At 40.7% G+C, this 12,125-nt stretch overlaps 1 protein-coding gene across 1 annotated transcript in view; it reads left to right on the top strand.

Annotated features, from left to right (window-relative positions):
- The window catches only part of IPCEF1 (interaction protein for cytohesin exchange factors 1), a 106,052-nt gene that overhangs the window by 69,744 nt on the left and 24,183 nt on the right, over nucleotides 1–12,125 (top strand). Inside the window, exons 8-10 of the mRNA XM_042846410.2 lie at nucleotides 2,584–2,655; nucleotides 5,087–5,148; nucleotides 8,907–8,998. Coding sequence (XP_042702344.2) covers nucleotides 2,584–2,655; nucleotides 5,087–5,148; nucleotides 8,907–8,998 — 226 coding nt within the window. The remainder of the gene's footprint in view (nucleotides 1–2,583; nucleotides 2,656–5,086; nucleotides 5,149–8,906; nucleotides 8,999–12,125) is intronic.

Here is a 12,125-nt window from a genome sequence, read left to right as displayed (position 1 = left end):
ATGTTCTTTGCAGAATCTCATGGAACCTTCCAGACTTTCTGAGAACTACATTTTCTTTGAACCTTCTAGAATGTTGTCAGCCATACTATATAAGGGGAGGGGCATCAACAGTCAGTCAGTGAGATATAAGAACAAAGTGAAGTGAAATGAAAGCCCAGAACTAGGGTTAATATTCTAAGACTGTCACCTACTGTAACACTATTTAATACTGGTCCACCCAGTGCACAGTTCAGTTTCTTGATATTAGTACATTTCAGTTATTCTTAAAATTAAAAGGTTTCTATAAGATTCAAGGAAACAATTTTTTTCTTATTTGCTTACATATGGCATGAATAAATACAGATTTACAGATTCTAGCGTGCAAATTTATCATCTTATATGACAGGGACAAGTCATGCATGCAAAGTCTTGAAAAGGGCTACAAATGCAATAAAAAATAAGGTATTCAAAATTTTAACAAATGGAGGGGGGTAGGGGTGCCGAAGATGCTCCTTGCCTGGGGCACCATTTTATCTAGAGCCGGCCCTGACCACCGTGCTCCATACGCTGCACTGGCTTCCAGATGCTTCTAAATGCAGTTCAAGGATTTGGTTTTTAATCTATAAAACATTACATGGTTTTATCCTGGCTTTTAAGAGAATGCCTTCCTCCCTATGCTCTATCCCCACATTTTTCTTGAGGCACGCTTGCTGGCAGGCCTGTTACTTGAATTCTTGAGGAACAGAGGTAAAATGAGTACGAGAGTCTATGGCTCCAGAGTTCCCTGTTGGTTTCTCAGAGCCCTTGTTTGCTGAGCTACATAACACACAGCAAGTGTTGACTGTTGCCTTTGGCTTCAATGGACCATTTGCAATGGTAAGCATGATAGATAGTGTTTGCAAATGAGGGGCTCTAGGTGCCTAAGGTTAGGGGCTCAAGTATGAAATGTTCAATCGTAAGTCACAGGGTGTGGTTACATTCCCTGACTGGCTGAGTGAAACTCTTAGAATGAGGATTCCTCTGCGAATACTCTTATTTGCAAATTCAATGTTTGCTTTCTGTGGATATTCTCCAATTAATTTCCAATGGGTTGTTTCAGTGATCATTTCGGACAGAAATTGGTTTGGTAGAATATTTGCAATAAAACACAAAAAGGCTGCAAACAGTCAATGAATTCATCTAAAAATTGGAATGAATGTTACCAGAAACTTTTGAAGTATTCTCCCAGTTCTAATTATCACATATGGGGGACCTGCTATGATCTTATTTTCAAAATGCAGAAATTAGCATAATTTGCTTTATTATTTAAATTATGTGAGAACAATAGAACTCCTTTCTAGAGTTTGGTGCATATAATTAGAAAGCTACCTAATAACATGTAGGAAGAAGGGCATATAAAGTTGTGCCCTTTTAAAAATGGTGAGATGTCTTAAATGAAAAAATCATAGGTATTTTGAGAAAAGGTGCCCCATGATCTGCTTAGGCTTCCTGAAATCCTCTAGTTCTCCACAGAACAGAGATAAAATTGGCTGTAGAAATGTACATTTCTTCTGTTTTAACTTACCAGTGTGTTTCAACTAGCTAGTTCAGTCTCCATTGCTGTATAGTTCTTCATTGTAGCTGCCACTTATTGACACAGTTGATGATGGGTGTTTATGTGGATACTTGCCTGCAGTATTTGGACTGAGTTCAATTCATTTTATATAAGCCACCAAACAACCATCGAATGGAATCAGCTTTCAATGCAGTCCTGTGGGCAGATTCCAGTCCCGTTGGCCCTCCAGTCCTTCACTAGAAGGCAACTTTATTGCTTTTCTGAAACAGGCTGATTTTCTTTTTTGGGGGCAACAGAACAGAGGTGAATTGAGATGAATTCTTGGTATGTGAGCATCCAGAATTGGAAACTTTTTTCTTTAGCCGGCACATCTTTCTTGTGATACTTTAGTGCTTATTCCAAGCATGTACCATTGTTGGTTTGTTAGAGGGCAGCTAATATCATTATAACATTTATTTTCACAAGTACACCTCTACCTCGATATAACGCGACCCGATATAACACGAATTTGGATATAACGCGGTAAAGCAGTGCTCCGGGTGGGCGGGGCTGCGCACTTCGGTGGATCAAAGCAAGTTCAATATAACGTGGTTTCACCTATAACACGGTAAGATTTTTTGGCTCCCGAGGACAGCGTTATAACGAGGTAGAGGTGTATCTTTTTTACTCCCTTCTCTTCACCAAAAGGGTGTACAAATCAGGAGGCCATAAAATGACGCTAATAGACTAGAAATATGTTAGTAGTTTTTTTCTTCTGAAAATGTCCTTTCAGTCCTGGAACTCCTCTTATCTATCTCAAACCAATGTTCTTTGTATCTTTGCTAAAATGACAGACCTATAAAATTCCAAAAATGGCACAGAATTTGGAGGAAAGAAATACATTTCTTGATGGATAACTTGGTCTGCATTAATAGAATGGGGTGTACAAAGGTGTTATGCTTTGGATAATTTGCTCACACAATTTCATTGTTTTTTCCTACCTAAATTAACTTTTCCTCTATGTGTGTATGTGTGTGTGTGTGTGCATTGTTGTTGTTTTTTTCTTGAAGTGCTATTAAGGTCAGCCACCCACAGATCAAGACATTTTATTTTGCAGCAGAGAATGTGGAGGAAATGAATAGGTAAGTAACAGCAACTGAATATCTCTATCCTTGCCCACCATCTTAGAACCATTGCTTTGTTTGCATGTTGGTTCTTTACTTATCAAGTAGTAGTTGTGATTCAAGAGTATGTGATTGTTGTGATTCAAGAGTGCTGTTTTTGTTTTTCTTGCTGATGCAGTGGTTATCTTCCAGGTAAATGTAAGATAAAACACCCTGCTCTAGTGGTGGCTGTTTTAAAACATGCCAATTTAATTAAGATATTATGGAGTGGAAATATTTGCTCCATAGTTAAGGTTAAGTTAGGATCCTATTATAAGGCCAATTTTCAATAAGTCCGCCAATGTTTCATAAAAATAAATCAATATTCCTAAAGTTCTCATAAATCAGCAAATCCACAAAGATTAACTCTGACCCTTGAATTTAGGCCTTTAAAATATGGCATGTATTGTGAATTGTCTGACAAATTTTAATGTACATTATATAATACAAACTGAAATTTCTTATCCAACCTTACAGAGTAAGGTACGGTACGATAGGGCATACAGTAATTTAATATTGGCCTTGATTTTTTAAGCCATTATGAAATTTACTTAACTGCAGTTTGCAGAAAATCTTTCTTGAGGATTGCGTGAGATACCCCTGCATAGGGTCAGAGTTAATCTTTGTGGATTTGCTGATTTATGAGAACTTAATTTCTCAGTATTGTATTAATACTAATGTTTTTCATGGAAATGTATTATAAACAAAAGTCACACATGCATAAAACTAGAGTGAGCGGTATCTGCCTTCTTGGTCCTAGTCCTGAAACTGTTTACACTTGTCCCACTGAACTCGTTGGGACTATTCATGTGTGTAAAGTTACTCATGTACATAAATGTTTATAGGAGTAGGACCTCTCTTTTTAACTCTTATAGGCATCCATCCATTAAACCACTAATGGGTTTATTCAGGGAGTAGTTTGCGTCATTTATTTAGTACATGTGCTAGAAGATGAACTCTTTACAGCAGTCATGCAAACATAAAAAGCAAACGAATGTTGGATAGCAGATAGCTGCCTGCATTTACCAATGTGCACCGTACACTCCTACATGATGGCAACCTTTAAATCTGGATTTTTTTGAATCTATCCGTTCTGTTTGAAATACTAAGATTTCTTTTTTACTTTCATTTCTATTAATCTTCATTGAGTAAGGTCAAGGTCCTTAATAAACTGGAGCCAAAATTCATTCTTCACTTTTACAGGAATGACAACCCGTAAGCTTTAGTTGTTATGCACATCTATACTTCATACAGTGATCAGGAGGAGGTGGGACTAAGGACCCAATCCTACTCCTACTGAAGTTATTGGCAAATTTCCCAGTGGCCTCAATGGTGAACAAGATGAGACACTATGTCATCTAATTGCTGAATAAGAGGTCGACTAGACCTACAGATTAGACTGAAGAGGGGGTGAATGAGCACATAGTATCTTGCACACTATAGCACCTTACAGCTCAAAGGATCCAAACGATTTATCAATTGAAAAGGTACACAAACTATAACCAGCTGTCACTTCATGCACTAAGAAAACACAGCCCTCTAGGGAAGGAGGGAAACGGAGCGGCTGTTAATAGCATGCAGCAACGCTACCTAACAGTTTAGAACAGGAAGTGAAGAATGCTATATAAAACTGAAGGGTACATTTAGGAAGGCAGAACATAACTTACACAATTCTAAATTTGGTCAGGAAGCCTGAGTTAAAAGACCTACTCTTACAAAGTATGCCATGATCTGATCAGAGCGCAAGATTGTGTAACTGTGAGGAATAAATAATTTGTTACAGTATCTTAAATAATTAAGTCACTGGTTCAGATACCCATGTATGGAAGCAGTTTAAAAATAGAGGGATTTCTAAATAGCCTTATAAACTGTTCCTTAGCCTGTGAGGTGAGGAGTACATATCTCCTTGGGGGGTGCTTGAATGCTCCTCAACTCCCTTTGTAATCAATGGGAGTAGGGGTATTCAGCACCTTTTAAGGAGAGTCTGCACTACAGGGGGGCTCACCTTGAGCTGCGCTGCTGTAGCGCTGTGGTGTATAGACACTTGCTACAGCGACTGAAGGGGTTATTTCATTGCTGTAGTAAATCCACCTCTCCAAAAGGCAGTGGGTAGGATGATAGAATTCTTCCATCAACATAGTGGTGTCTATACTGGATCTTATGTCATCTTAACTACATTGTAGAGGGCATACAATTTTTCACAGCCCTGAGTCATGTAGATTAGCCAACCTAACTTGGTAGTGTAGACCTGCTCTGATTCCCACAGGAAGTTTAAACTGAGGATGAAAGAAAAGAACTGGTGGTGATAATAAAAGATGGGAAGATCACTGTATCTGAAGACTGTCAGAGGTGTTGCAGAGTAGAATACACATATCCCTAAACATGTGCTTGCTTTCTGTTTATAACATAGGTGGCTAAATAAACTGGGGCTAGCTGTAATTCCTCAGGCATCCAATGGAAAGAATGAAGAAGGTATGTTCACATCACAGTTTTTGCATGGAAAGATTTCATTTTTTTACACAGTGAGATTTTTGCTACAATGAATTTCATATCAACGCTGTTCTTTTTAAACTTTCAGTTTGTGGCTCATCAGCTGTTGCATGTTTCACTAGCACCAAAAACCCAGTTGTGCCCTGAAATATCTGATTTCTATATCAACCAAGGCACAACAATTAACTGTCTGACAACTGTGGAATTTATGATTTAAAAGAGTTTCCATTATTTATTCATTAATACAGTACTATATGTGTAGATGGTGCTTTAGAGACATAAAATGGCAGGTCCCTGCACCCAAGAAGTTTACAGCCTAAATGGTTCACTCTATTTGTGTTTATGAGCATCAAAGAACTCTGAAACAATCATCTCTTTAGGCCAGGGGTGGGGAACCTACGGCCTGTGGGCTGGATCTGGCCTGTTGCTTAATTTCATCCGGGTCACGCCAAGTCTCGGTGCTGCAGGCCTGAAGCCCTGAACGTCGGCGCCCCCCCGTGGGGCTGGAGCTGTGAGCGCTGGCTTGCCCCACTGCGGGCAGGAAGCCCTGAGGCTCCACGCCTCCCTGTGGTGCTGATCGGCCGGGCCCATCAGCAGGCAGGAGGCGCTGGGGGAGGGGGAGGTTCTGATAGGGAGGCTGCCGGTGGATTCTCTGCACCCACCATTTTTTTCTCGTGGGTACTCCAGGCCCGGAGCACCCACAGAGTTGGCGCCTATGGGCCCATGATAGAAAAAAGGTTAACCACCCCTGCTGTAGGCCCTCTGCTACCTCTGTGAATGGGGACGTAGCTCATGCATAGGACTCGTTCATACAGTGCTAGTGTTAACTTTGCTGAGCTTGCTCAGTGCCATATGGAGTGGTATTACAAGCTGTTTGTGCTGATAGAAATCACTGGTGATGATAACTTGAGGTGCCTGGAGAATGAGGATACTTCACTGTCTCCTTTGTTTTGACTGGGATACAGTGTATTTCCCCTTCCTTCTCTTTAACAGAAACCTCTATTCACTGGTCCACTAACTTTCTCCAGAAACTTGCCATTTGTGGATACGTTCCCTAGTGCCTCTTCATCCCCTCACCCAGGTGTTTGGGGCAGGTGGAGGGCACATTGCTACACTGAATCTTAGGTCTCGTAGCAGGGAACCCAGTCTGATAATTTTACCAGAGGAGGGAAGGGGTCCAGCTTTTCTTGAGCTGTTTAGACAAGCAGCAGAATGGCTGATTGAAAGATGATGACAATAATTTAACTGGCAACCTATCAATATTATGGATACAAATAGGAACTTAAAAATGAAAGTTCCAGGAAGTACAGTATGCTGGTTGTGTTTGGAGAAACAGCTGAAGCAAGAGAAGAGTTAGAAAAATAAGAAGCAATTAAAATTAGGAAAGTCTACTGAGTTTCATGGGAACTATGTAAGCAGATGAGAGAGCTCCTTTCCTGAGAAACTCTACCCAGCTAACCTCTGCAGCAGGTGACCAAGTTACCAGCACTTCATCATCAGAACAAACATAACATTGTCAAGTATTGTCCAAACTTTTTAAAGCTGACACCCCGCACTGCTATTTTCAGGAAAATGTACCCGTCCCCATCTCCTGCCCTGTACTCCTGATGTGTGTGTTGTTAAAGGCCTATCCATCTTCCTCCCATTTTGGGAAAATGCTGACATAGCCTAAGGACATGCTACAGTTTCCAGCACCGTAACTCTTTCCTGAGTGTCACACGTCATAACTATTCAAGGAGCTCTTAGATTCCCACTCTTGGATTCTTGCTTTTTTGAGGGGAGAGTGAGGGGAATGGTTTCTGTGCATTTAGTCCCTCCTTCAATCCGTTTCCAATATCAGATATAGATTTTACTTTTCCGGTGTCATATGTGTGAATAAAAGAAAAGTCACAGAAAGAATATTTCATTTATTAATCAGTAGTTCCTTTGATTTCTTAAATGTTTCTACTTGCATAAAATTTCAATCTGTTATTCTAAACATGATTTTAAAATATGTAGCTGGGCAAAGTTTGCAATAAACAAAACCGTAGCTATGTTAAAAAATAACTAAAATAATCCTCTAGTTCTGCCAATAATAAAATGAGAACATGTGCAAAACTACACAAAACCTGGCAAATCCCCTGAATGTCATTTCGTCGACATCTTTGTGACATCTTTCTTTTGCTTAAAATCTTCACGTCAATGCTTTTTTTTGCAGACAGGTAAATTATTAGAACCAAAAAAGTGACACACACAGTTTTCCATATATAAAAGAAGGGAGACAAAAAAGTACAACCAATTTATCTGAAAGATATGATAATTGATTGTTACCAAATGGTGATGCTAATAAATAATATTTCACACTTGTATGGTGCCATGAAATCCAAGAACCACAAAATGCTTCATGAACATAAAAACATAAACCTCACAAACTCCCTGTAAGTTATGTCAAAGATAGTAAGGTGATATTGCTACTGCTGTTTACAGCACATAGTAATATTGTGCAACAGCTTATAAGAGGAAGTGAAGAATACTGGTTCCAATTGAAACCACAGGGGCAGTGAGTACCTCAGTCTCCCAACACCCACTGATGCTGTCGTCATTACACTTTGCTTAACTGATTCTTGCTAACCACACGATGGCTCAGTTCAGATCAGATGTACAGGTACAGGGTATGTGCGTACTCTGTCGCACATGGTATGTGGTACAGGAAAGCATTTAAACAGAATGAAGTCTCTCATATAAACACTTGCTCTGAGTTTGAATCTGCAGTGCTGGTGGCTGCTGCTGAGGGATTTAATCCAGTGGAAGCAGTGTTTTCCAGTGGCTACAGCAGGGCCCTGGGAGTTAGGACCAACAGCATGCTGATTTCCTTTGTCACCTTCTTTGTCATTTTAAGCTCTGTGTCTCAATTTCTCGGTCTGTAACGGAGTATAACTGGATTAGAACCTATACCATGTTTGTGAATGCTTTGTTTGTTTAATCTAGTTGAAAAAAAAAACCCCTCCCAAGTGGCAGCAGTGAATACTTCCACTAACTCCCCTGCTATTTTCCTTTTGATTCATATTGTTGTCCCTCTGCTGAGCAGTAGCAGATGTTGGGGCCTTTCAGGTCTTTCTTGCTGGAGTTAAAAACAGTGAGGTGGAATCTGAGTGTATTCTTAGTGCAACTTGTTTATTTGACCCTATGTACATCAATCCTAGAATGAAGATGGTTACAAACAGTATTTAGGCAATTACCCTCTTCCAGGAATCTTGGTCAAAACACCAGTGCCTCCTTCCCTGGGAGCAACTTTGCCCCAGGAATTGACACTAGATAGAGAGACTAAAGAAGGGAACAAACTTCCCTACTGCTTGCCACAACTTCCCCAAACTTGCAAAACTAACAACACAGCATTTCTTCAGACTGAAAACTGCTCACATGCAAAGAAAAGGAACTGGTAAAACTGTCTATGGCAGCGCCATCTGATGACTCCTGCCATAACGATAAAATTGGAATAAAAATACATTTCAGAACAAGTTGCCATAAAATAGCAATGAGGAGACACTGCTGTAGGAGACATTAAGACAATGGGTTTTGGCCTTCAGATCAAAATACATAGGACTGGAAAGGACCTCCTGGGTCATTGAGTGCAGTTCCCTTCAATCGGAGGCAACTCCATCATATAATTGAATATAATCATATAATGATCTTCAACTGCTGAGCAGCTAGAAGGAATAAATGGGTGTTTATTTTTTTTTCATATTACTCTTTTTTCCTAGAATGCTATAGTGAGAGTGAACATGAAGATCCAGAAATAGCAGGAGAGATTCCACCCCCTCCGTACACAGAACAGCCACCTCCTCCTCATTTGGTATGTATTACAGTAATTAGCTTGTTTCCAGTTGCTAAACCGCTGGCACAAATGTCATCACACCCTCTTCAGTAGGTGCATGTCTGACTAATAATTTACAATAAATCTGTAAGCATTTATTTAATCTGCCTGCGAAATATGAATGCACTTATTTTGCTGCACCCTTCCCCTCCCTCCTTTCCTTCCCCCCTTCCCAGTGACAGAGCACACTAGTATGTCAGCCTTCTCCATGACAGTGCACTGAGAATTGAGCACATGGATGAAATGATTAATCTGCGTGACGAGCTAAACCAAAAGTGATCATTTTAGAACGAAAGTTGGAGGGCGGAATGTATCTTTGAGGGAAGTGGTGGATTTCACACCGTGTATCAAACATCCTTCCAGGGCTGGTCCATAAAGACACTACCCTGCCTTCATTTAAATCCCTCCCAAAGAGTCTCTTCTTCTGTGATACTGAAAAGAATCTAACTGATAGTCACCCAACATATCAATTTTTATCTACTTATCTCATGAGTAAGCTTCTCATTAGCATGGAAGGAGGGGGTATGGTGTTGAGAGAAGGTCCTAAAACTGTTGGAACTGAAGTAAGTGTGTGTGTGTGTGTGTGTGTGTGTGTGTGTGTGTGTGTGTGTGTGTGTGAGAGAGAGAGAGCTGAATGGAGGGAGGATGATGTTATGTGACAATGATAAAAAATCACTTTCTTCTAACATTGAACAGGCAAACGATTAGAAAAAGGAAAAAAGTACTATTACTAAAGCTAGGCTCAGTAGGCTGGCTGTCTCTTTCTTTCTGTTTCCCGTAGAGCTTCTGTTTAGAATATTCCCCAGTTCCCTCCTGCCTGGCTTCTGTTATAGATTAAAGTAAACAGCTCCTGGGTGAGGGGAAGGGAACATAAAAACAAAAATCAGTCAAATCAACACCCGCCATTAGTTACTTATCACCTTCCTTGCATGTTGCAGCACATTGCCCCACTCCCTCATTTCTCTTTATCTTTTTAAAAAGAAGAACAGGAGGACTTGTGGCACCTATAGCTATATGCATCCGAAGAAGTGGGCTGTAGTCCACGAAAGCTTATGCTCTAATAAATTTGTTAGTCTCTAAGGTGCCACAAGTCCTCCTGTTCTTCTTTTTGCGGATACAGACTAACACGGCTGCTACTCTGAAATTTATCTTTTTAGACTCTTTAAGGGTTCTCTACACTGCAATTAAAAACTTGCATCTGGCCCAGGCCAGCTGACTTGGGCTTGCAAGGCTCAGGCTAAGGAGCTGTTTAATTGCAGTGTCAACGTTTGGGCTCAGTCTGGAGCATGAGCCCAAATGTTGACACTGCAGCTAATGGCAGGTGTTGATTTGACTGATTTTTGTTTTTATGTTCCCTTCCCCTAAGCAAAAAGTCAAACCCTAAATACCTCCTCACCTATAGAGGTGGTTCTTCCTGAATATATTGAGGCACATAGGTTAGTCAGTGAAGCTTACACTGTAGTTGTGAGTACTGTTCTGTGGATAAAAAGAGAATCTGCCTGCAGGGATGTCTGTTTGGCACCCTGCACCAGAGCTAAATTTGCTTTTATAAAGTTAGGATTATGTGTCACCTGCTCACTTATTTCCCCTTTTGTTTCAGTCAGATAAATGAATCTGCACTTCCTCTCCTAAAACAGTTGTCAAATGTTAAACACTGTAAAACAACCCACCTGGCACTCCTGGAACATGTATTGTTCACTGGCATGTAAAATTCAAGATTCTTTATTCACTGCACTAACTGAAAGTTAAATGTGGTCTAGTGGCTATAAATAGAGCAGAGAATGAGAACCTTATAGACTCTGCTCAAAGATTTATTCTGGGTCAAAGGCTAGTAATGAATAAAGTATCTGGAATTTTATACTGCAGTGAATCATTGACTTAATAGTGCCAGCATAAAAGCAAATGGGTTGTTACAATACTTTGTAGCTGCCCTTCCCTCATGTTGATCTTGAGATTTTAATTGAATATCTCTGCATTTCTCCATAGGTGGGTTTAATCATACTATTTTAAATATTCTCTTTCTGCAAAGGCCATCACTGGGTGTCTCCTTCCCATATGTTCTTCTGTTGTATGTTGTATGTGAAATCCACTGCCTCAAGAGTCAGCCTGGCTTTAGGATTTTAGCAGGGTGGGGGAGTGGGAGGGGTGCAAGCAAGATGGATGTTGTGGGGACTCACATTTCCTTGATCTCTCCCCTCATCAAGCTCCTCTTTTCTTTCTTCCACCCTCTTCCCCCTTTAGCTTTCATCTCCCTACCCCCACATCACCTTCCTGATAGAAACAAGCCTATTATCCACTAAGCAACCCAGTCTTTTTTTAGTTAGTCAATAGGCAGTGCACTGATTGGCATTGGTCGTAGGGTGACCAGATGTCCTGATTTTATAGGGACAGTCCTGATTTTTGGGTCTTTTTCTTCTATAGGCTCCTATTACCCTCCGCCCCCATCCCAATTTTTCACACTTGCTGTCTGGTCACCCTAACTGGTTGGTCCTACCAACAGCTTTCTGGCTACTACTAGTCACGGCTAGCAGAGCACACTCAGACACCAGCAGACCTGATTTAATGTCATATCAAAGTCCTCTTTGGCCAAAATTTCATAAATTGCCAGAGGCAGCTGTTGGAGCAGCAGAGCCACTGGACAAATGAACAGCATGCCTCATACTGGGGTAATGCTTGGAATGGAGCAGCTGGTTTTGAGAAGGATGTGAAGTAATGCTTTTGACGTGTGCCTTCAATATAGGATTTTTGTGCTATAAATCCCCAAAGTTTGCCAGACTTTGGATGCTATTGTATGAAAATCTGCTCTTTGGGACACACCCAAGGTTGGAATCCATACTCTAGTTACATACTTTCTAATTTTTATTAGAAGTAACATTTATCTTAGGAACACAAACCCATGTCAAAAGTGATACACTTGTGAGCCTAATGGCTTGTCTACATTACCCACTGGATTGACGGGCAGTGATTGGTCCAGCGGGGGTTGATTTATCGTGTCTAGTCTAGACGCGATAAATCAACCACCGAGCGCTCTCCCGTTGACTCCGGTACTCCACCAGGGCGAGATACGCAGGCAGAGTCGACGGGACAGCGTCAGCCACCAACTTAC

This window comes from Chrysemys picta, chromosome 3 (genome assembly GCF_011386835.1).
Source record: "Chrysemys picta bellii isolate R12L10 chromosome 3, ASM1138683v2, whole genome shotgun sequence".
Classification (NCBI taxonomy): Eukaryota; Metazoa; Chordata; order Testudines; family Emydidae; genus Chrysemys; species Chrysemys picta.
The sequence above is the reverse complement of the archived record's forward strand: the minus strand, read 5'-3'. Positions and strand labels throughout refer to the sequence as shown.